Genomic DNA, 25611 nt, shown 5'->3' with positions numbered 1-25611 from the left:
TCTTTTTTTTCTTCTAGTCATAAATGCATATGTACAGAAACTGCTCAACAATTTGGAATATCTCCAAAAAGTTGCATTAGTCCACAATTCATTTCAAAAAGTGAAATTTATAAAACACTTGGGTTCATAAGAGTGACACATTTCAAGCATTTATTTTGTTTATTACTCTGCCTGTTGACAATATTCCCTAGATGTATTTAAGCGTAGTAAAGAAACAAGTTAATTAGCTCTAAGTGAAACAATGAGTTTCCCAGAAATGTGTGAATGATTGTCTTTTGAACAACTGTCGAATTCAGCCAAGTATTGCGCGTGATTGTAGGTTATAACAGTCATAACATAACGTTTGTGTTAAATATTTGTACTGCTACTACCTAATATTGGATTTTCATTAGTCATAATCATCCCAACTAACACAAAACACCAAATTTTTGTAATGAATTTACTAAAAGTTTTCACTGATTACAAAATAAACGTTTTAATGACGTTCTGATTTTAACCTTTTTAAATCACTAATAAAAGAATAAAACTTGTTTAAATGAAAAAGCTGGAAGTCGTTGAGAAGCACCGTTTGGGAGTGTATAAGAGTCGGCTCTTTTGTCTTGAGAACAGAGCCAAACGATCTGGATCCTGAAAAGAATCTGGAATGCCCATGACTACCGGGGGTTACGCGGTTACTCGTTTCCATGACGACATCCTGACACACTGAGAGTGGCTCAGGTTTAAATTGAGGCAAGAGAAGAAACAATTGCGACAAAGTTATATAAATAACGCTTTTTTTTTTCTTAAATATGACATTTTTAAAGAGTTTTTTATGGTTTATGAGAACAACCGAAAGCTACTAGGTAACTTAAGCATTTCTAAACTGCTGACCGCTGAAAAAATTTGAAGTTACTCTGAAACCACTGAACTTTTACGTAAGCTAACGGCAATGCATTAGCTATTCGATAAGCTCCAAATATGAATATAAGTAACGTCGATAGAAACGGTTGTCGTGCATTGTAGTCACCCTGATGTCAAAGGATAACGCTTAACAACAACATGGAAGAAGATTACATTAGAAACATCCGTCAGGTAAAGCTCAGTTAATAGTCTCAATTCACGTAATGTTTGAACAGAATCACTAACTACCTTGCTTGTTCCCCCCCTTGTTTATGTTCCGTTTCTAGATGCTCATGAGCTGTGTGTCTTTTTCTGGAGTTACTAAGAGGACATGGACAGAGGACAACATGAATGCACTGGATCAGTTTATTGTGGACACTTCAATTGTAGCTGTTGTGGTCTATATGCACAGATCAAACGGGCTTCAAGTGGACTTCAGAACCCCGCCACCGGTTAGTTTCCCTTTATTATCATCTTCATGAGATTGGCAAAACAGTGTCTTCAGTAATACAGACTGTTACATGAGGTCTCTTTCTTTCTCTCTCTCCTTTTTTACTCTTTAATTAAATTAATTACAACAACTTCACATTTTCCTTTAGGATTAATAAAGTATTCTTCAAATTAATTTTCAAAAAAACTGATGACTTATTTATGTTAATGTATTTTTAAGAATGGCATTATTGGATAAGTGTTTTAACTGCTTTTTGGAGGTTTAAAGTCCAGGATCTCTTACTGGCTCACACTAGGATTGATGATAGTCTTCATATTTTTTGAAGACTATCAAAAAAAATGCAACGGCATTTAACTCAGCTTGAAGGATGAACTTTGGGTCATCTTATCACTTGGTTGTTGTCTTTTTCACCCAATCTGTACTAGAGTTGCTGCTGTGGCTGGTATTGTTGTCATGTTGGACAGATAGTCTGACCTTTGACTTTCAAATTCTTTAAATTAGTTCAGATCATCACACCTTCACTCACTCTGGTCCCAAGCTCTTGAGGTTCTCAGTGTTACACAGCCTGAGATTCAAGTTAATTTGCTGGGGCATCAACTTTGGGAGATATTATGAGCTGTCTTAAATATTTCTCACTTACAAGAGTGTTATTTTGGAAACATTCCTGTAACCATTCCCAAATTCATGGTCTGCTACGATTGCTTCTTCAAGTTCCTTGTTGAGGTCATTCTGGTCACCCACATCGTAATTCTGTAAATCATTTCATTCGTCTGTCATCTGTATTAATATTTGTACTCTGTGTTTTATAGTTGACCATTATTTGCCGTTTCTCTTCATGCTCTGCATCTGAATGTTTTTCCAATTTTGTACAGGGGGAAGTGATTGAGGGGCAATTCTACATCAGCCGAACGCCAGGAGCCATAATCACAGAGGAAAACTTTGATTTGGTGGTACAGTTCGACTCGGTGAGGGACGACCCCGTCCGGGTGTTGCTGCAAGACATGACCACCTTGCATTCCATTCCAGTTGCCTACAGCAGCTACAAGAAGAAGGTTAAGGATGAATATTGCAGGGACATGCATTACTTCATCTCTTGCCTTAATGGTGAGGAAAAAAAAGTGTTGTTTTTTTTCTCTCTACATAGTCAGTACCAGAGTTGTTTTTCATATGTTTCTGTTCTTGAGCAGATGACTTGTATAAGAAGGTAGGAAGAACAGTTCTGTACATCCCAGTGGAAGGCCTACTGTGCTCTGCTGAGGAAGCCAGCAAGGACAAGAAGCTGGTGAACAGAATGGAGAGTGAGTTTAAGGTTTACAACGTAGTTTATGCAGGAATGTTGGTCAAAAGCAGCTTTTCACTCTCATCTGCGGTAGTAACTCGCATGAAAAGCTCGACATAATCCATAACAGAGATACTATGATGTTAAACTCACCTGCGTCTCTTCAGGAAGACTATAGATCCCATTTCCTGTTTTCTGACTCACCTATTACCTCTGCTCCAGTTATGATAATCCGCTGGACAGATCAGATCAAAGAGTTACTGAACATCCAAGAAACCATGGACAAGAGAGAACACTGCGGCCCGCTGCAGGAGATCGAGTTCTGGAAGAGTCTCTCCACCAAGCTGTTAGAGATTAGCAGTCAGCTGCAGAAGCCAGGCGTCAAACACATCCAGAAGATCGCGTATCTGGCCAAGTCCTTATACCTACAGCGCTTTCAAGAACTTGCTGCAGAAATACAGGTAAAACTGTTTTCCAGGCAGTAGATGGAAAAGTTTGCCTGATGTTTATTTGCATTGTTTAGAAAAACATACAAACTATTTCCTTTTCTAATATTTCTTGTTAGATCAGTTAGGATTCCCCTCATTTGTTTCTTTTTGCTAAATTCCAGAATGATAGGTTTTGGTTTATTTTTACATCAGAGGTTTACATACATTTCCTCAGTACTTGGTAGTGTTGCCTGTTGCACGTGCCTCCACAAACACATGCTTGTGCTGGAGTTCTGGTCAATTCCTCCTGACAGAATTGATTCAGATCTGTCCACAAATTCTCCACAGGATTGAGATCAGAGCTTAGAGATGGCTGTGTCAAAACATTGTTTCATTATCTAATGCAGTGTTTCCCAACCCTGGTCCGCAAGGCACACTGCCCTGCATGTATTTCCTTGCTTCAGTCCAGTTGATTTCAATTGATGACTGTTTAACAGGCGTTTGTTGAACTGCAATCAGTTGAATCAGACACATTAATGGAGGGAAAGCTCTAAAACATGTAGGACAGTGTGCCTTGTGGACCAGGGTTGGGAAACACTGATCTAATGATCTAATTAGGTCATTAGATGATGGCCTAATGCTGAGGGTCATTATCCAGTTGGAAGACTCTTTTTAAGTGGGAAAACTTAAGAGGCGCTTTAGGTTTGCAAAATAAAGGAATATGTCCTTTGAGAACCATAATGAGTTAAAATGTTTTGCTAATGTTATTAAAGACACAAAGAAGTGATAATAATCATCACCTCTCCATAATATCGTTCTGCCCAGGAATGCTCGGTGCAGGCGGAGTCAAACCTAACCTTCCTGTCCATCCTTAAGAAGCCCTGTGAAGAGCTCGCCCATCTCAAGCCAAAGCAAATTGCTTCAAAGCTGCGACACATTGTGGTTCTCATTCGAATCATCTGGGTCAACTCACCCTCCTACAACAGCAATGAGAGAATCACCGGCCTCTTCTGCCAGGTACGCGGACACATCTAATTTCCACCATGTGTGCTGGTGGCTTGGCTAAAATCTGCCAATGATAAAACCAAACTTTAACTTTCAGCCAAGATTCTGAGAGTTTTATTTGATGCGATGATCCAAGTTGGCTGAACATTGAGTATTTCTTAAGTCTTTTCAGTCAGTTTGGAGCCCAAAATCTTCAGGTTCTTGCTAAAAAAATGATGATAAAAAAGGATTTTATTTTTCATTTTTAAATTGGGGACACATGGTCCAGTCTAGCTTTGTTACTGGGAAGTTGATATCAAGTCATAATGTAGATAATGAAAGTCTCAAACCAAAGAAGATTTTTTTCAACAACATATTACTTCTACAGGCATTCACACTTGGGTATTGTTCTCTATCTACAAACGCTGTGATTCTAAATATATTTGTCTTACTGTAAAATAACGCAACATGTGGATCACATTAAAGACATTAAAGGTGCCAAATGTTAAATTATTTACCTCCGTCTTATTACTGGCAGAAAACCTTGTACCAAGGATTACCATTGCTAACTTTGATCAACATCTCAGGATCTAAAACTCTCTTTAGAATGTGAACAAAGGATTTTTCGACTCAACTGTACCCCACTGTATGGAGGACCAAAGGAGACAAAATAAAATCAATATAAAATCTAATAAAATCATTGTAAAATCAATTTTGTCCCTTTTGACACTCTGTACCGTTATGGGTGGGTGTGGGCAATATACATGTAGTTTAAATGGAAATCATATGTAGTCTAAACTCTTCAACATTTTATTTTCAGTCAACAGCGTCCCAAAATTGAAGGTAATTAACAGCACAATAGATTATGTTTGGAGAACATGTTGCTTTGGTAAAAAATCATGTAATTATGTTTTTTTTTTTGTTTGTTTGTTTCACCAGAAGACAGTCAAACAGAAGAAGAATAAAAATTCAATTCTAAAATACACTTAAGGTGACAAATGTTTGTGTTCTGAAAACTTTCAGATGAGTAATGAGATCATCCGTCTGTGCAGTGAAAACATCTCTCTGGACAATATCTTTACGGGCCAGTTGTCATCTAGCAAGCGAATCCTTGACGACTGCATCCAGTGTTGCACGTCCTGGAAGGACACTTACTTGCATGTCTCAAAGCTTCATCACAAGTAGGACAAAAGTAGTCTCTCTGTTGAATTTCTGAAACATTCTCTGAGGCCAATGAGTTCAGAAATATTTGTTATGTACTGGTAGATATTGTAAACCAATGCAGTAAAACCGATTGAAAAATTAAGAGGTTGGGTACATTTAGGATATATTCACACTTGAAATAGGTTTTAGACAGTGCACATTTGAAAGCATGTACACTGCTTTCTGTACATGCTTCCTGTTTTAACCAGCAAACTCTTAGAAGAGTCTTTAAAGTTGAACACTTGCATTTGAAAGCGTCTGCAGTTTATTCTGTGGTGTAGCAGTCTCCTGCTTCTCTCCTGGCAGGCATTCTTACAAAGGCTGGGTTCTGGACAAAACAAAGTTTTTCGTGGGGATTGATGCCTTCATTTTGAGGCTCGAAAACCTGCTTGAGGTCAGTTTATCTTTGTTTTATTGTTTTTGGGATTTTTTTGTGCTGGTTTTACTGAGTCATCGTTTCAGAATGATTTAAAGTAACTTCAGAAAACAGCAACAGTAGCCAGAATCAGAAATCCATCAGACTAACTTCTGGGAGAAATTGAGAATCTTTACTGCTCCATGTGTACCGGCAGCAAGAAATAACATTCCAGTGAAAGAGAAACAGCTAGTTAAGGTTAACCCTGTATGTCCTAAACGCAGCGCCGGCGATTCAGTTAAATTTGCTTTACTGTAATTCCGCCACACTTTGCGCTATCTGAAAATTTCCAACGGTTTCTGAAAGGAGAAACTTTGTGCTTTCCAGCCAATCTCGGGTTATTACGGTAATTTCACCCCCACTGTAGCAGGCAGTGAAATTAATCTGAGGGGCCTTTTAATAGTAAATTGCAAAAATAACTTGCTAGATATTGAAAGTTTCAATTGTTATGGATAAATGGGCAAATATATTTACTCACAGGACATTTAAAGTACTGCGTACAATTAAAATAAGTAAAAATATCCAGGTGCAGATTTTAAATTTAGGACATAAAGGGTTTTAAGCAGTGTTGTTGTTATTTGCAGCATTGTTTTATTCATGATAACCCTTTGTTACTGTTATTGTTTATTACTTTTGTATGTGTTCCCATAATCCATCAGGTCTGTGACTGCCAGTACCAGTTTGCCCGTTGGGACGACGGCCGGCAAAGAGATATGCCCTGCTTCAGAGGCAGCACAGGACCAGAGCTGACGCGCAACCTGCAGAAAATAGAGACCAGCTTCCACCAAGGACTGCAGAACCTGCGCGCATTTGACAAGGGGATCCTTGATGTCCAACATCCCACGTGGAGTAAGGAGTTCAGCAGGTTGGTCTGCTGCCGTTATTATGTTCAGTTTAGAGCAAAAACTGCTGCTAGAGATGAATGTTACAGTTAGATTTCTTTGTTTTTGTTTCTTGATGAGTCATTTAGCCTTTTTTAATCAGTACTCTCCCAGCATTTTTATTTTCACAAAAAACTAATACAGATAAAGAGCAACAAATTGAATGAAGACATCAATAAAGTTTTGATGAGTTTCAACATAAATTTGTCCAAAACATATTTTTTATTGTATTGTGGGCCAATGGTTTTTAGGAATATTTTTTTGCTTGTTTTGTTGAAAATATGCCAAAAATGTTAATTTTGTCAGAACATTAAAGAACGAACAAGAACCGAACAGAAAAAAAAAAGGGCTTGTGGAAGGGAAATCCTACAACTGCTAAAATCTGACACATGTCATGTTTACATGTCATGAAGAGGGAGGTTGTGCTCATCTCTTCTTCCGAGGTTTTCATGTCGTTTCCTTCAGTGGTTTTTGGTGCAGCACCACGATGTGTGGGGAGGGGAACATGATGCTCAAAGGATTTGGTTCATTTGGCAGTGCAGTGTGAAAGCAAAACCCACCAGCTGAAAATGTAACAAATATTGCAACTTTGGTCCTCAATCTGCCGGACTATATTGTGTGAAAACACACTTAAGATCTATGAACCAGCTGTGAAAATATGACATTGAAAAATGAACTACCATTGTTTTCTTCTCATCACTCAAATTATTTTGGATTTTTGAATGTTTATCTTCACAAATGTCCCCCACATCATTTCTCCCTTTAGTTTGCTGCACCATTTTTACAGATTTTTACATTTTAATTTAAGGGTTTTGGGATAACAAAGAACTAAAAGAGCTCAGCTTAGAAGTAAAAATGGGTGGAATGGATATTCTGCATCACTTGACTTGGTGATATTGTTCATGTCTACTTTTATGTGATGGTTTGCCATTTTATTAGGTTTTGTACATTTGTAAAGGATCTGGAAATGATGACCCAGGAGTTGATGAACTCAGCGTTCCGGACCGTGAACACAGTTCAGGAAGGAGTCAGGCTTCTGGACATTTTCAGTCCGATGTCCACACGCAAGGTGTTTGACGAACACTCACATTTCACAAGATCTTCATTTTTACTCAAAGGAAAACCTTTTAAATTCCCATCTTTGGCCTTTCCTGTTTGTTCTCTCTGATGTTCTCTTCTCTTGTTGATCTGCGCCATCACAGGCCATACGGCGCACAATGGAGGAGAAATCAGAGGAAGTGTACAGCATCTTTTGCAAAGAGCTTAAAGTGGTGAAGGAGGCAATGGACCAAAGGAATCGCTGTTTTCCTGATCACATACCACAAATTGTGGGGCAGGTCATGTGGGCCAAAGCTCTCAGGCAGCGCCTAGAAAAACCCATGGAGGTACATCTATCAGGCTCTCTTTTGCGCCGAAATTTAGTAAAAACTGATGTCTTACCATTACTCATGGTCTCTTCCAGATCCTTCAGAAGTGCTCCTTTATGCCGGAATCTCACAGCCGCAAGCAGATCATTTTTACCTATGTGCAGACGAACCAGATCCTGGATGAGATAGTGAGGAAAAACTTCTTTGAATGGACCCAGAACTTGGATGGACAGTACCTGAAGAAACTGCAGCAGACTCTCTTGGTCCGCATCAAGGGCACTCCCTCAAGGCTAGAAATCAATTTCGACAAGTAGGTCAAAATTAGAAAAACAGAGGAAAGTAGACATGAATTTCTATGCAGTTAGAATTGAGTTTGTGCTTGAGTGTCTTTGGTTATAGATAGCAGTCCTTTTCAGTTATATGATTTGGCATGAAAAATGAAATTTTATAATGTTATCAAAAAACTTAAAATTTTCACAAATATAAAATAAATTTTAATTAGAAAACAATCTGGAAATGTTATACTTTATGTGTCAAATACCACAGAAACCAACTAACTCCAGGTTCATGAATATCATTAAATGACAGAGCTTCTTCTCAGGAATGAGGTATCATATCAAAACCACCTGTTTGATAATTAGTTGAGTTTAATGTCGAGAAGCTCAACCTTAGGCTCCGATCACGCAGCAGGCAAATTCGACTCAAAATCGATTTTCTTGCCCATATGTGACCCTCTTCCGATATTTCATGGCAGTCTGAAGGCCCATTTTCGATTTTTCAACTGCCCAACTCCAACTCCGAAATGTTGGTTGCTTTCGGGTTGCAAACCTTTCACACAGAAACCTGATTGCGGTGACCTTTAATTAGTAGTATGATTAACCATGCATAAAGAAGAACCTACTGAGAAAATCTTTTTCAACAGACCAACTGAAAGTCCCAGACCAGTTAGAGTGATCATAGTATTGAAATATACCTTAACTGGCTGCTTTACATTTACCAGCCAGTATTGTGTCAGGTAGCATTGAGCCTAGTTATTTCAGCTTCCACAGCTGCATTTTCTTTTGAATATTTAAATTTTCTCTGTGGAATAACCCACAATTAGTCTGTGTTTTATAACATTGAACTGGCAAAACATGGATCAGAACCACAATCAATAAACACAGGGTAATACAAAGTTTTCAGATTACAATTGAATTGAAAGTATCATGAACATTTGTCTCCCCATAACTAATAAAAATACTTTATGTCAAACACTGTTTGATCCAGCAACCTGTTGAGGCTGTTTTCTGAGATCCAGTACTGGGACCGAATGAAGTTTGAGATCCCACAGATTGTGGCTGACATGTACCAGAACAGGGAAGAGATCCGGCTCCTCCGGGAGAGAGTGCTGCTGCTCATCAGGAACTACAACAGGTCTCATCTATACTTGCTTCAACTGTAGATCACAGTACACCTACCTTCAAGTTACCTATAAACCATTCAACTTTTTTTTTTAATTTCTGCAATGTTTTGTGTTTTTGTTTTCAGGATTGTTGGAATGCTCTCTCGTGAAGAGCTGGGTCTATTCCGGGAGCGGATCCGTTTCCTTGACAAGAAGGTGGAGCCCGGCATGACCAAGTTGCTTTGGTTGTCCCAAGGAGCTTCGAACCACTTCATCAACGATTCCCTTCTCCACATTGACAAGGTTTCACACAAACTTGCTATTTCTCTCTCAGTAGCTTTTGAATACAGTGTACTCTGAATACTAGTATTCAGATTAGGCACAAAGACTGCTGGCAAATTGCTACAATCCACTAAAATGCTTTAAACTTCTTATTTCAACAGTTCTAACACTGAATATACCTTAATATACCTCAACACACAACAGAAATTGTTTACCATAGAAGCTAATATTCACAGGCTTCTTTTTTTCTGCTCTTGGGATTACCGCCTACTTTGATTTCTTTAATAAAGCGGACACCTCCTTCTTTTCTCTCTTTTCATTACGTCTCCAGGTGCAGTCTGTCATTGATGGTTACAAAGTTTCCAATCTGTCCATCTCCAACCTCTGTAGGCAGATCAGTGAAACTTTGCTGGTTAAAATAGATGGGAAGACAGTGTACAGGTAATAAGTTCTGTTGTCTGACTTTGATGGCACACTAATCAAACACGAAATCTTTAAGAAATGAATCAGCTGAGTGGTTCTGTCATTCCCCCACCCCCTGCTGTTGGCCAGAAACCTGGAATTTGAGGATGACCAGAATGCTCACCAGCAGAGCCGTCTCCAAGTGCTGCGCTCGGTACACCAGGAAATTGTGAATATCATGACTCAGATTCACACCATCTTTGCCGGCGATGGAGCTGAGGTTGGAACTTTATGCTTTTCTATGCCTAAAAATCACTTTCTGAAGTATTAAGTGTGCTTTTCTTTAAAATATTAACACGTATGTTAAATGTGTTATGCAAAGGAAAGAAAATTGACCCAGATCTAGACTGCCTTTCAAAAGTATTTACATCCTTGAACTTTGCACTTTTGGTCACATTATGGCCTCAGACCTAGTTGCATTTTATTCAGATTTTGCAACATAGTTCAGAATTGTAAAGTGAAAGGAGTGTTTTACTTGTTTCATTAACTGGAATTAAGCTGAACTCTTTTCCCTTTCACTTAAGTCAGTACTGTATATGACATCTTTTGCTGCAGTTTCAGAGACAAGTGTTCACTGATATATCAGTTAGATTCTTGAGACAAATTTATGTCCATGTTTCTTTACACAATCAGATTTTATAGAAACCATCTTTAAGCATCATTTTTTTAAGTCTTGGCACAAATTCTTAAATGCATTTAGATCTGCACTTTGACTAGACCGCTTCATCTGATTAATATGCTTAAGTCTAAACATTTGCTGGATGTTTTGGATCCTTGTACTGAAAATTTAACTTCCACCCCAGCTTTAAGTCTTTTGCAGCTTTTTTTCATCCACCATTAACTCAAGCCAAATGTGCTATGCTTTCTTTGTTGTAGCAGGCTACAGATACCCGACATTCTTCCAGCATTTGGTCTTCTTTTTGCCATTCTTCAAATAACTCATAATATCTAATCTAATATCTGTGGCCTGCATAGTTGGTACCTGTCAACAGATTCTTCCATCTCAGCAGTGGAGCTTTGCAGCTCATCCAGAGTTTATATTGAATCTCTTAGAGTAAAGGGCTACCCAACTACCCAATAAATAACTTGTAAAGGCTCTGTATAAATAGATGTAGATAAATGTTTCAAAGATAAATCCTCCTTTTCCTCCCAAAAGATAATTTGCTGTCCGCAAATGTGTACTTTGTAAAAACCTGAGCTGTGATGTTGTAGGTCCAGGAACATTGGGAGACATATTCAGAGAAGGTGGACCAGATAGTGGAAGAGGCATTCCGGTGTAACATCAGGGACTCCATGAAGAAACTAAGCAGAGCCATCACCGGGGATAGCAAGACATCGCCCAGTCCACTGTTCAAAGTGCTAGTACTTCTGCGGCAGGCGACTCCTCAAAGCGTGCCAAAGGTAATGCAGACTCACACAGCCTTTTAAAACTACTGTGATGCTGTAAACTGGAGATTTCTCTTCAAATAGGTCAACACCCACAATGAATGTTATAAGAAAAATCACATTTTTAAAGGGACAGTATTATGTGAAGTTAGAGTGTTATTAATTCATCCAAAACATACCTAGAGTGTTGCTTTGATTCTTTCATGCATGTTTGAGAATTCATTTAATCGAGCAACCATTCAGCTGTGCAAAATGCCTGTGGGGTCCAAGCGCCTTCTCCTCAGAGTTTCACTTTCTAAACTTCTGAGCTTTTGCATTATACAGCGGCCCTTCTCCTGTGACTCCCCCATACAGCTCCTTCAGACTAACCAGCAGCAATTAGCATCTGCTAATCTCTGTGCAACCCTGATGAAAATGCTAAAGGTTTAACAGAGGGGTTGTGTTGTGAACTCCTCCTGCTCTTTCGGAGTTTCAGAAAGAGCAGGAGTTTCTTAAGGAGACAGAGACCCAATTTCAAGGAGCTAAATGATAAAGTCCAATTTTCTTTAAGTAATATTTGATCTGTACAATATTTTTAATACAACTGAAGGTAAAATAGTTACTGGATTGTGCTGTAAAATGGCTCTATGTGGCTGTTAAACACATGATATTGACTCTTTAAATAGATAAGAAAAGAACAAACAGAAGTCAAGGCACTTGGGTAGATCTCTCCTGAAGCTAGGAGTTCTGTGAGGTCTAAGGTGACCCTAAATTTAAATGTAAATGCAAAAGAGGTATTGTAGTGCTTAATTTGTGTTTTAAAGAATCACCTTGCTCTGTAATCCAATTTGGGTTTTTTGTTTACAGCTGGAGTTCTCGCCAACTCTACAGAAACTTGGAGAGATTGTGAACATTTTGCCTCAGTTGATCAAAATCATCTCTGAATTTAAGCGTCTCCCTGAGCTTCTCTCCAACAAACAGTCTCTGGCTGTCCCCATATACATCAGCATAGGTTGGAAATAAATATATATCATAGCATACACCTGCTTTAGTGCTATTTCATATTTTGTCACGTTAACACTTGACTGTTCTTTACTGGGACTTTATTGGATACAGCAACACAAATGAGCACACAATTGTGAAGTCAAATAAAAATCAAAAAGTGTGGCATAGATTTTTGTACTTATGCACCCCTAAATAAAATGCATTAATATACACAATGTATACTTCCCCAGAGGCTCCTGTGTGGATGTAACATGACAAAATATGGAACAATTAAAATGATTTAAATATTTTCATAAGAAGCTCAATGATTTTTATCATCTTCCCCATTTGGATTTTGATTGATCACTCAGAGGAAGACGATCGGATTATTAAGACTCAGGCTGCAATTACAGCAGGCATGTCAGCCAATGCAAGGCAACTGGAGGCATATTTGAAGAGCTGGGGCAAATACAGGTCCATCTGGGAGAATATCAAAGACTACATTATACAACGTTATAGGACAGCCAACACTTCAGTAGCGACTTTTGATGCAGATATACAAAGGTATATGATTCCTCTGTCTCTGTGAAAGGAATTTCTGCAAATACATACAGTGTGTTTTGCAAGGACATGTTTTATGAATGGTTGATTAGGATCACAAACAATGTTCCTGTGGTCTCCCAGATACACTGAAAACGCCAGCAGTATTCAACAGGAAGAGACGGTCGTCACCATACAGTTTGTGATGCTGGACTGTTCGCCGCTCAAGTCCACCCTAGTGCAACATTGCAATGAATGGCAGAAAAGGTTAACACAGCTTCTCAGCGAGATAGCAAGCACTCATCTAAAAGAACTTAATGACTCAATGCAAAGCAATGCCAACAGGTATGCAACCATTTCTTATTCTCCGGCTGTTTTGACACATCAGCACAACAATAAACTAGGAGTAGCACAATTTTCTGAGATGATCGTATTACCAAGAAGCATTGTTGGCACAAATGCTCTCACCTATTGTGCAAATTTTAGTAATGCTACCTCTTGGATTCAGTATCATACATCAAATCTTATTTACATGATAAAAATGCACAGCTAGGACCAGTTCTCTGACATAAATGCGTCCAGTGAATGAATGAAATTCTGGAAGAATATGGGGGAAATCCTTGAGTTTAATAATCTTCATTGTTTATGTTCAGGTTGATGAAACCACCGCAGACGCTTGAGGAGCTTAGTGATAGCCTGAATCTTTTAGCAAATCTCAATAGTGATTTGGCCAATACAGAAGCTCAGATTCCTCTCATCCATGAACGATTTGCCATCCTCGACAAATATGAAGTCGAAGTGGAGCACAGCGTAAGTATACAACTTCTTAACAATGCCTAGAAATTGATTCAAGATAGAGGAGTACATTCTCAATAAACAAAAGTTAACACTGCTTAAATTGGTTTAATATAAATGTATACATTTTTAAGAAATAACAGCTGGAGGTTATATACTAGTTATTACCACATAAGGAGTTACAGTATTGTATTGTCATACTTACGCATACATCTTTGCCAAGTATGTTACATTAGCTAAAACATTATTTTTTCTTGGAAACTGAGCTTCCTACCTCTTACTGATGGATCACACCAGTGAAAACAGATAATTAGTTGTTTAATATTAACTTTTAGGTTTTCTTTTTATAGTATATCAGTTAAAATATGTTGAGAGTTAATGCTACCCTTTCTATTATTTTCCCTATGTTACAATCTAGCTAAACAGTGGTAGCTGGCAGACAGAAATTAGGTTATATAGGTTATTTAGTGTCTTTGTAGATTCTGAAAAAGCCATTTTTTATGGTTGCCCAGAAAGGTCAACAAAATGTGATAGCCCCAACACACCACCTGAAGCCACAGCAACCAAAAGTACAAATGAAGCTATGCTGAAACAGACTTTATCCGACAGCAGAACCTTTGGTTAACCTGCTACTGTAACTTCAGCTTAGCATAGCTTTCGTTTTAGCATAGCTTTCGGTTTCCATTCTCTTCAAGATATAAGTATAAAAATTAGACGTCAAAATATTACCAGTTCTTTAGTAATAACTGAATGCTTACCCTATTTTTTTACATGACAGTAACTGATGTATTAAATATATTTCAGTGTTTGGTTTATCTATCAGTAATATGATTCTGAAGAAATAAATCATGACTCTAATCCATTATGTCTTGTTTGTGCCTGCAGGTTCAGGTCATGCGAGAGAATCTCAATGACAAGTGGATTTGGTTTCAGCAGGTCTTGATTAACAGTGACGCCACGCTGTCGAAAGACAAAGAAAAGTTTAAAACTGGCCTCATCCGCTCCTTTGAGGATTTCAAGAAGAAGATTGACATCGCCTTGCAGGAGTTCAGCATCAGAGGTTACACATACATGTTTTATCATCAACTGGTCTAATTCAACATCAGTCCTAACTGTTTGGAAACTAGTTACATTCACTAAACCAAACATTGTTGATTCAATAAGCCTTGCACACATTTGTGTATTTGCTTCTTAATGGTTGTCATAAGTACATGTCTGGGTGGATGGTTGTGTAAGTTTTAATATGTATAACGCTACATTTGCATGTCCAGGTCCTTTTCAGAGCATTTTAAGCTTTGAAGTGGCCATGAAACAAATAGAAGAACATCGTACCCAGCTGGAGGCTCTAAAGCAGGAGCAAAACACCATTATCAGTGGGCTGGCATTCTTCAGAATCGAACAACCTCCCTGTAAACTCATCATGGGAATGGAAAAGGTCTGAAGTTGCTCTTGGCTCTAACAGTTACATCAGCATTCAGTAATACAAAAATTTCAACGGATCAATAATTTAGTTGTTTTTTTATGTGTCACTTGTGTCTGATGACTTTGTGCCTTTGTGCACCTTCCCAGGACATGGATCAGCTCCAGGAGGTGTGGGAAATCTCTCAGGAATGGGATGAAAACTGGAAAAACTGGAAGGTTCTTCACCTGTCACAGCTGCAGACACGGACCATGGAGGACACAGCTCTGGAGATGTTCAAGAGACTTCGCGCCCTTCAGAGAGATCTCAAGGTTAGTTCTGCTATCCGGTGCTGGGCAGGATGATCAGCTTAGGTATTACGTAGCAGTTTCTTTTATATAGATCAGTTTTGTCTTTTTAGGTTTCATTTTTGAAAAAATTATTACTGGTATAATCCAATGCTTTTCCCACACCATAGTACTTCCTCTACCATGTTTCATGATAAGGATGGTATTATTTGGGCTATAAACTCCCCCTTCCTTTCTCCAATCATACGTTGGAGTGTCTTGGCAGTTGTTCCAAGGTTTTTAGACGCATTTCTTAGTGGTTTTCTTTCCAGAGATTTGGGAATGTTTTACTTTCTGCCTCAGGTAGAAGTGAATTGTTTGGCCCCCTTCAAAGTTTTTGACTATAATTCTCCCTCCGTTTCTTATAACAACTTTATTTTTCAATCTCAAGCTATGTGAGCATCATCAGTGTTTTTAAATAAAATATTAACTAAATTAGAGTTTGTTACAATCCCTTCTCAAGTGACGACTCAAATTCTGACGATCTTCCACTTTGTTAATCAGTGTAAAACCATCACCGTTTGAACATCATAAAGTTAATGCGCTTCATTACAAAACAATAGATTGTGCTACTCAGTAAAAAGTTACTTCCTAGTTTGTAGTTTTGGTTTTGATCCAAAATGGTTCTGTCATTGGGTGAAAATGTAAATGATGTAAGCTTTGTAAAGGAAGCTAATCTGTTTATATAAGCTGTTGCTCTGCTAACAGAGAAAAACCCTTTGGAAGATGTAGAAAACAATTCAATTTCACGGTGTGATTATCTAGTTATGTGCTGTTCATAGCAGATCAACAAACACTGTTTTACATTAATAAACCAATTTACATTGCAATGAATCTCACACCACAAACTGGACATCTGCCTTAAAGTAGTTAATCCCATTGACTGCAATCCCAGCTGCTCTAGACAACAACATATTTTGTGTGTTTTTACTGCAGGGTAAAGATTGGGAGATAGTTACTACCTCCAGGGTGAAGCTTGAAAAGTTCAAGCACATCATCCCCCTCATTACTGATCTGAGGAATCCAGCCTTGAGAGACAGGTAACTGTTAAAACGATCTGGCTACGCTTGCAGTCCAAAACTACCCCATGTCCGAATGAGTGTTGTGTCTTTGTTACACGTGTTTATTATGGTCTGGTGCCTTTCAGACAAACTCTTCAACTAAATCTTCTGACTCTTTGTCAGTTTTGAGGCTTCTTTCTTATTTCTCCAGGGGCCGTGCAGACCGTTGTAGCATCTGTCCTTAATTGGAAAAAATGGTCTCATGATTATGTGCATAATCCATACCGTAAACCCCTAGTGGATTTGTATCATACTAATAACCCTAAAAAGGTTTGGAGTTTTTTCATGAAAAATGTGTGTTAGTCCTTAGGATGTAATTGATCCAGTTTGTTGGGCTTCATACATGAAACCTGTTATCTGTAAAACTACAGAACAGTTGCACAGAGTTGGTGAGTTCTGCTCTGTTTCGTATGTGGCACCCTCCTCTACACTGTAAAAAGTAATGTTTAGACCACTCAGATAAAGGCAGTAAACCTGAGTGCCGTTAACTCAAAATCATTAATTGGGTTAACTGTAAAATATTCATTCAGACAACTCATGCAATGGCAGTAAACTTGAGTGCCGTTAACTCAAAATCATTAGTAAAGTTGACTATAAAATGTCAATTATGACTACTTCAAATTGTGAGTTATGTCAATTAAGCAGTACTCATAAAAATAAGTTATACTTACACGTTTAAGAGTTCACACATTGCGCAAAATATCAGGAAACCGATTGCCTTGATATGTTCAAGTAAGATGAACCAAAAGTGTTAAGTTATTGGAACGAAGAGCCAACAGACAACAGTTTGAATGGAAAAAATGTTTAATAATTAAACAAGTTTACCTTAAATACAAGGTTCTCAAGTGTGGTTACATACACACTAACCTGGAAACAAAGTTTTCCACAGACTTTTTAAGGAAAAAATGACACGACTTTTTTCTAGGGTAGCCTTCAATCTAATATTGAATCCTTCAAATGGCCCTCAGTCTTTAAAACTTTGAGAATCCCTGCTTAAATGTCTTTGTTGACTGGTGTGAAACAAAAACTCAATTCTCAATACTAGAGCCCAACATTTATCATAACATTGATAAAGTAAATAATGAAGTAGTGAAGTGAAGTAATGTTTCTCCTCATTAACATAAAACCATTTAGTAGTCTGCAAGTGCAATGATGCTCTCTCCAACAAAAAAGAATCAAACAAGAAATAAAAATCACTTTTCCAATAAGGGTAAAGGTATCAACGTTGATCCATAATGTCACATCACATTCACTCATTGCATCAGAAGATTTTTGAGTGATTGTATTTTTGGTTTTAGGGATTTATGTCCAAGTGAGAGAAGCACCCTTTGGATGAAGTCAAAGGTGTACTTCAGTTGTTGAGGGTACTCCAAATTCAGAGAATAAATAAGTCCAAAGAGCACATGGCATGTGGAAGATTCCCAAGATCATTCATGACAAGACTTCCTTCCAAAATGATGGCAGTACTTGAAGACTGGAGGTGCAGTGAGTCAGTGGAGGCCTGCCTGTCCTCAGGAATGATGGTCAGGATCCCAATGGGGGTGAGACACGTCTGGGTCTTCGCAGTCCTAACAACAATAGAAGCAACACCACAATTACATATCAACATAACACTTCTTTAGGGTGACCAGACGTCCTCTTTTTCCCGGACATGTCCTACTTTTCAGACCTAAAAAAATGTCCGGGGGGAATTTAAAAATCGTTAGGGATTTTGGTCAACTGCCTCAAAACACATTACATAGCTTACAGTGCATTGTGATTACATTGCCACTCCGTTCCACTACTCCATTCCAGGTTTCTTTGTATGGCAAAGAAATCGGTAGCACATGTACACACATGTTCCCCCCCGCCCCCCGTCTCCCCCATCTCCACCCCCCGTTGGCGCATGTGTGTCCGCCGATTCTACCCCCCCGCCAACAAAAAAAGAAGTGTCCTCCTTTTCAGAAACCCAAATCTGGTGACCCTACACTTCTTCATCATGGCTGCTTCTCCTACAGTTTACAGCTGTCCCACCTATGGCAGTCTACTCATCATAAGCCTTCTATAACAGTACAGCGGCTTTTTAACCCGTCAACATCTTTATCCTTATCCCTTTTCCTTTTTTTGTTTTGCGCCCCGGACAGCTTTTTTGCACTGCCGCTCCATCTTGTTGCCACTAAATAAACATGATATTTTCGACTAACGTTAGTCCCAGGCATCGCTAAATCATTACACATAAAGTTAACCTCAAAACCTGGACTTACGGATGAATTATACGGCCGAGATAACGAATATAAGTTTGCTAAAAAACAGTGGGACTTACCGTGACAAAACTTAGCTGCAGCAACCGCCGTATTGTTGACAGTTTGGAGCTTCTTTCAAACACGTCGTCACTCGTCAGTGTTCAATGCGCATGTGCGTTCAACGAGAGCTGCCGAATGATGCCGAGTTTTTTGCTGGTTATGCAGATGCGTTTTGCTCACTCATAACTCCAAGTTCGGGTTACTTGCTGCTGATGAGTTTGATTACTTGCCTCAGTAGAAAGTTGTCTTTGCTAAGTTTAAGTTAGTATAGTCAACAGAATAAGCTGGAATGAGTTCAGGTCACTTTTCTTTTTGAGTACACTTTACTTTTACATTTTACAGTGTAGGCACCATGTGTTAGTTTGACACTGATGCATCAAAAGTAAATCAATTGTCAGACAATTATATCCTTATATTTCTCTGTAAACCTATTCTTCCTGACATAAGGAATCATAAGTCTGATACATTGCATAGTTATTTTAAAAGCCATGAGGGTACTGAGAGAGAATTACTTTAACGTAATAGTAGCAGCATAAAAACGGTACAGAAGACGATGAGGGACAACATTTGGAATTCTGACTTAAATCCCCAAATTTTGAAAAATTAAGTCAGAATTTTGACTTTTGTCTTAATTTGGTTAAAATTGAGAAAAAAGAAATCTAAATTCTGTAATTAAAGTCATAATTCTGACTTTTTTAAAAATCATAATTCTGACTTTTTTAAAAATCATAATTCTGACTTTTTTAAAAGTCATAATTCTGACTTTTTTAAAAGTCAGTTGAGGGGATTAAATGTCAAAATAAAAATTCTGGCATTTTCATTGTGAATAAAAATGTCAGAACTCTACAACCGAGTATTATGGCCAGACTAAGACTTACTTTATTTTCAAATTACGGGACTAAGTCATAATAATAAGATAAAGTCCTATGGTGATAAAGTTGAAATAAAACAAGAATAAAATCATAATATTAGGAGAAAGAAGTAGTAATTGAACAGGAACTCCTGACTAAAAACTAGATTAAAATTAAAATGAATGTCAAACAACTTGTGAAGGTATAGTCAGTTTTACAAATAAATATTTTAATACATCAGCATCAAATTACTATCAGTAACAGGACTTTGAAATTATTGTGCAAACGACTGTGTCTGTTTGAAGTAAGATCCAAACAGATTTGTCAGTCTGGTCATGTCAGATATTCTTAATTCGATTGAAGATTTTTTTGTCATTTTGCATCTTCTTTCTGGTAATGTTACATCTATATTCTGTTAAGGTTATGACGTTATTTACACTTTTTCAAAAAAACCTGAATTCTGAGAAAAAGTTAGAATTCTTTTTTTTCCAGTGGCAATAATTCTCTCTCGTAAAGCACTATATTTTTAATATAAAAGTAAATACCTTTATGTAAACAGATATAAATTTTTTTGCCACTTAAGGTAGAATTTGTACCTGTTTTTATTTCAGACACTGGAACCAGATCTGTGAGGATCTAGAGCGCACATTTGACCACACCAGCCCCGACTTCACCCTGGAGAAGATCATTTCTCTGAATCTGGATCATTACGCGTCGGTCATTTCAGAGATTTCTGCAGCTGCCAGCAAGGAGCTCTCCATAGAACAGGTTCGGATCTGATTTCTTGTTGATCCTTGATCTTACTTTACTGTGGAATAATGTTAGGAAAGATCTGAAAATGCAGCAGAGCAACTCTCCTCCATTCTGGCTTCAGCTCTGGCAGCTCAAAATTTGCCATCTTAGTCCTGCCAGCAGCTCCTCTCCCCCATTTCCCTTCCTCACTCTAAACCCTCAAAGGTTACATCAGAGCAGCATTACAGCCAAGTTTGTGCACATTGAAGTGTGGCGCAATTAGCATATACAGTTGCCATGCAATTAGCACCTCATTTGTGAAATCAGCCAGTAATTGTTCATTCAGAAACTGGGATTCAATTCAAGGAGCTCTGAGTGAGGAAGAGCCTGAAAGGAGCAGTTGTTTGATGCTTTTAAACTACAAAACTGTAAGATTTTTATGTTAATTCACCATTAGGATCTAGTATTTCTGAGAGATTCTCCAGGCATAAATACTAGAAAATTATTTTATTGCAACTCTATTTTTGGTCTGTTTGCGTTATAGTTTGCATTTGTTTTTTCAGGGTTTGATCAATGTCAGGAAGACATGGGACGAAGTATACCTGGACATCGGGCCGTACAAAGAGGAGGGCCACTACAAGCTGAGGTGAGGCGGGTTTTAATGTCAAGCAGAGGAACGGTTTCAAAAAGTTACAAATATTATCACATTTAACATAGCTCAACACTGTGAGTTGATGTTGCTGTGTAGAGCCTGTCTTAAAAAAATTCTAAAAAAAAAAAAATATTATCAGCAAATTTACTCATTTCTGATGCATAGCCATCATTTCAATCCTCTCCAGTCTAGTTTTAAAACGGCAGCGATTTAGAAAGCTCTGAGATGTGGCAATGTGGCTATTGTGTTTTATACAGAACAATGAATTGGCCTCTAACAAGTTGTGGAATTTGTACAAAAAAACTTAAACTGATTCCACACTGACAACAGGGAAACAATATATTGCAGCGCAAAAGCACTTTTGTTTTCAAACACTGACAGGAACAGACGGAATCAAAAGTATTCACTGGAAGGTGAGCATATGATGGCCTTTCATGCTGGTTAGGACTGATGTATCAATTTAGACGTCACCATTCATGTTCTCTCATCCTCCTCAGAGGGACTGATGATGTCTTCCAGACGCTGGACGATAACCAGGTCATTTTGTCCACAATGAAGGCATCGCGCTTCGTTAAAGCCTTCGAGCGAGAGGTGGACCAATGGGAACACCAGCTCACTCACATAATGGACGTCATCGAGATGATCCTCACTGTGCAGCGAAACTGGATTTACTTGGAAGTACGCAATTTACCTTGCTCATTCATTGTTTCTCTCTGTGCATACATGGGTTCTCTCGGGGTACTCCAGGTTCCTCCCACAGTCAAAAACAGTTTTATAGACCTGCACCAAATAGCTACATTTTATACAGAAGTCTTAAATCCAGAACAAGCGCTCTTCTCTTTCTCTGTTGCAACCAGTTGTTTTCTTTTTTTCCCCCACTCAGAACATTTTCCAAGGAAAGGACATAAGGGAGCAGCTTCCTAATGAGTGCAGCGAGTTCGCGGGCGTCAGTCGCAACTGGAAGACCATAATGGAACGACTCCACGAGAATCCAAATGCCCTGCAGGGAACACATTATCCCGGTACCACCTCAGAGTTCATTTTTCTAATTTATACAATGCACTACAACCTGGCTGGGTCAGCCAATATTAGCATTAGTGTGTATATTTGGAGGCTGCACAGTGGAGCAGTAGGTAGCACTGTTGCCTTGCAGCAAGAAGGTCCCGGGTTCGATTTCAGGCTCAAGGTCTTTCTGCATGTGTAGCGTAGTTGAATCTGCGTTGTGTCTTTTTGATAAATAATAGCCGGACAACAGCTGATCTGATGGTACTTTTAATGCTCCTGCATTCAAATAGAAAATAGTATTTCAGAACAGGCTTTTTCTCCACAGTGCTCCACAGCGCCTTCTCCCACGGAATCTGAACAGAAAGAGCCCGTGTGTGCGACTTGTGTAAAATAACACATTTACCTTACAAAATAAAATTAATTGCAACAATAATTAATAACTAAGCCCAAACATGAGCATAATAATCCTAAACAGTACATGAATAAAAAAATAAAAATAAAATAACCAAAAATAATGAAACATCACATACCTGCATTCAAATAGAAAATAGTATTTCAGAACAGGCTTTTTCGCCACAGTGCTCCACAGCGCCTGTTTAACCATGAACAATACTGTTTTCAGCACATGGATGTAGCATTTTTATTAGCAATGTCTCATTAGCCTAAGAGCATCAAAATAGCTGCTAACGCAATTCCATCAGCGTTTAACAGGATTCGAGTGCTCCAAAGCACATTATTTGACAAGAACAAAAATCAAATTGTCAATTATTATCCTTAAAAACACTGATCGAACACAGAAAACAAAACTTCATACCTTCTCCCACGGAATCTGAACAGAAAGAGCGCGACGGATAGCGTGGGAAAACCCTTAACAGACTATAATGGTATGATCCATTAACTTGTCTTTTAAAATCCCGAACTAACACTCAAAACAATAATTTATGAACTCAATATGTTCAACAGTAAAGATGATAATTTGCATTTTCATTTGCAACACATTAAATTTTAATAAAAATAATAATTCTGCAACAGGAAGTTACCTGCTGTTCCGCAATGGATTTGCCGACTTTTCAAAATAAAAGCTGCAAGTGCTCATATAATTTCCTACCAGAATAACGTCTCTTTTTACAATCTAGTGTAATAACATTATACTGCTACACATGGAGTTTGCATGTTCTCACTGTGCATGCGTGGGTTCTCTCTGGGTACTCCAGGTTCCTCCCACAGTCCAAAAACATGACTCCAGGTTAATTGGTCCCTCTAAATTCTCCCTGTGTGGTTGTTTGTCTCTGTGTTGCCCTGCGGCAGACTGGCGACCTGTCCAGGGTGTACCCCTCCCGACCCCACCAGGGACAAAGGTGTATATAAAATGGATGATGGTGTACATTTGGCAATAAAAATAGTTTTTTCAAATGTAAAAGGAGTTGTTTTGGAGTTAGGTTGGTTGTTTACATTTCTTTAAATTTGTGAAAAATGAATCTGAGATCAAAGATTCAAAACTTTGATTTCAGCCTTTGAGATCAAAGATTGATATCTGTTTTCTGTATATTTGTGGCAGAAAAAAGCCACAAATAACATCCGGTAAATTTGATAAAATATTATTTTATACATACATATGTTTTTATAAATACACATAATGCTTTAAGTATCAGCATAAAATTTGAAGATTCTGTCATTTAGTCAAATCATCAATTGTGACATTACTTTGTCCGTTCTTTCTTCTAGGCTTGTTACAGACTCTGAATGATATGAGCTTCAGGCTGGAAGAAATCCTGAAGGCCTTGGACATGTATCTGGAGAACAAGAGGCAGATCTTCCCAAGGTTTTATTTTCTGTCAAACGACGATGTGCTGGAGATCCTGGGCCAGTCTCAGAATCCCGAAGCCATGCAGCCTCACATGAAGAAGTGTTTTGACAACATCAAGAGCCTACGGCTCGACAAGGTGGAGAATAGATTTCATAAATGTTATGGTATCCACCTCATTCTTAGCCCCCAGGAGGCTTTGCGTGATTTATGGGCGCGACTTCCGCCGCTAACCGAAACCGCCATTTGTTTACATGTTAGCAATTGCTAACCTGCTTTCCACAGAGGTTTTAGGCGATAAAATATGTGGGAACTCCAGCTATCACAGCTTAAATGTGGCAATATTGTTTTACCGCTACCTTCAGCTAATGCGGGGAGGAATGGCGACTTGAAAAAGGGCTACAAATAACCCGCACTAGCATAGTCAGCTACTTCACTGACTCAGTTGCTTCAGATGCAGATGTGGGTTTTCTTCCCTTGGCTTTCTATCCACACAATGAAATGACCACACATAAAGCATTTTGTGTTCTCTGTTCAAGTTTAGAATTTTTAGCCAAATTCTTTTGGTTTCCTTATCTGGCGATGAAAGCTACCGCTTTTGTTTTGGGAGCATGTTCAAGACACACCTGTTGCTGCCACAAATTAAACTTGGTCTGATTATTAAAGTACAGCCACGAACGGCACAACAGTTACCTGAGCTCTGCAAGGGTAGACACTTTCCAGTGGCAAGTTGCTCTCTATAGCAGGTTAATGTGTGATTCGGTTTGGTCCAGTGGGGAGATTCTCAGTATTAGGTCTGGTGCGCAGCAGCTTTCTCTGCTGACTCGAAGTGACAACCACCAACGGAGAACCTCCAGACTCTGGTTGTGATGGACTAAATGAACCCAGATATTTTATTTTGTCTTATAAAAAAAATTCTTGGCCCAAACATAATGATAAAGAATCAGATCATAAACTTTATTATTTTTTAAATACAAACAAAAAATAAAATTCACATCGCACCAAGCTAATGTTATGTAGTTCTGGTGTTTTATACTATCGAGGCAGAACGGCAGCTCAGAACCAGCTTTGCTGTTTTTCTCAAATTTATTGCTGTCAGTTCTTCAGAGAAACGAGCTGCTAGCAGCGCTGGTCATTACGGAACAATCGTGTTCCTGCTCCCCTTGATTTAACTTTAATTATGATCCTCTGTACTGAGCAGCTCTCTGATAAAAGACGATGTGTCCGTGAACAAGTTTAATTAAATATTGTATTATAACCGAAAAGAGAGACGTAATTTCTATCATGAATATAGATTAGCAAAAAGTCCCACAAATTACAGTGAAATACTGCTTCTTCCGGTGGGCGCCGGAACTAAGACAGTAAGCCTCCCAGGAATAAGGTGGATAGAACAGACTTTTTTAATTCTTGGGGATTTGCCCTGGCAGCAGCCTTTCTAGAGGGCCCTTATTACAAAAACACTTTGATTTCTAGAATATTTCAAAACCACAGTGTTTGTCACATAAATTCATATCAAAATGATTCTCTCTTTTTAAAGCAGAAACTGCTATTGTTTCCTTCATATGTTCCACAGACAAGTAAAACTGTAAGAGCTGATGGGATGTTTTCAGCTGATGGCGAGTTCATTTTGTTCAACAAACCCCAGCAACTCGACAAACCAGTGGAGGTAAACATAGCCGGGTTCAATCATTTCAATTTCCTTTTTGGGTTTCCTGTAGTGGTACTCAGCCCTGGCGGCATGGGCGGGAATTGGGGGACATTGCAAGCTGTTTGATGTTTTTA

The 25611-nt window shown here is 38.5% G+C and overlaps 1 protein-coding gene across 2 annotated transcripts in view; it reads left to right on the top strand.

Moving 5' to 3' along the window:
- Positions 1 to 689: 689 nt before the first annotated feature.
- dnah2 (dynein, axonemal, heavy chain 2) overlaps positions 690 to 25611 on the top strand; it is a 63601-nt gene continuing 38679 nt past the window's right edge. The window contains exons 1-31 of one of the 2 annotated variants that reach the window (XM_044097442.1): positions 690 to 1071; positions 1167 to 1331; positions 2203 to 2434; positions 2518 to 2628; positions 2832 to 3070; positions 3863 to 4054; positions 5045 to 5202; positions 5531 to 5618; positions 6299 to 6504; positions 7460 to 7589; positions 7723 to 7905; positions 7983 to 8197; positions 9154 to 9300; positions 9415 to 9571; positions 9882 to 9991; positions 10103 to 10232; positions 11225 to 11413; positions 12245 to 12389; positions 12733 to 12925; positions 13046 to 13246; positions 13555 to 13711; positions 14582 to 14756; positions 14968 to 15131; positions 15266 to 15427; positions 16379 to 16482; positions 20248 to 20404; positions 20932 to 21014; positions 21518 to 21698; positions 21904 to 22042; positions 23751 to 23968; positions 25403 to 25495. In XM_044097442.1, the coding sequence (XP_043953377.1) occupies positions 1039 to 1071; positions 1167 to 1331; positions 2203 to 2434; positions 2518 to 2628; positions 2832 to 3070; positions 3863 to 4054; positions 5045 to 5202; positions 5531 to 5618; positions 6299 to 6504; positions 7460 to 7589; positions 7723 to 7905; positions 7983 to 8197; positions 9154 to 9300; positions 9415 to 9571; positions 9882 to 9991; positions 10103 to 10232; positions 11225 to 11413; positions 12245 to 12389; positions 12733 to 12925; positions 13046 to 13246; positions 13555 to 13711; positions 14582 to 14756; positions 14968 to 15131; positions 15266 to 15427; positions 16379 to 16482; positions 20248 to 20404; positions 20932 to 21014; positions 21518 to 21698; positions 21904 to 22042; positions 23751 to 23968; positions 25403 to 25495 (4857 nt within the window). In that variant the 5' untranslated portion in view covers positions 690 to 1038. Of the gene's footprint in view, positions 1072 to 1166; positions 1332 to 2202; positions 2435 to 2517; positions 2629 to 2831; positions 3071 to 3862; positions 4055 to 5044; positions 5203 to 5530; positions 5619 to 6298; positions 6505 to 7459; positions 7590 to 7722; positions 7906 to 7982; positions 8198 to 9153; positions 9301 to 9414; positions 9572 to 9881; positions 9992 to 10102; positions 10233 to 11224; positions 11414 to 12244; positions 12390 to 12732; positions 12926 to 13045; positions 13247 to 13554; positions 13712 to 14581; positions 14757 to 14967; positions 15132 to 15265; positions 15428 to 16378; positions 16483 to 20247; positions 20405 to 20931; positions 21015 to 21517; positions 21699 to 21903; positions 22043 to 23750; positions 23969 to 25402; positions 25496 to 25611 lie in introns of those variants that run through there. The other variant, XM_044097443.1, reaches the window with a different exon arrangement.

Source organism: Gambusia affinis, linkage group LG18 (genome assembly GCF_019740435.1).
Source record: "Gambusia affinis linkage group LG18, SWU_Gaff_1.0, whole genome shotgun sequence".
Taxonomy (NCBI): Eukaryota; Metazoa; Chordata; class Actinopteri; order Cyprinodontiformes; family Poeciliidae; genus Gambusia; species Gambusia affinis.
This window is presented reverse-complemented; position numbering and strand designations above follow the sequence as displayed.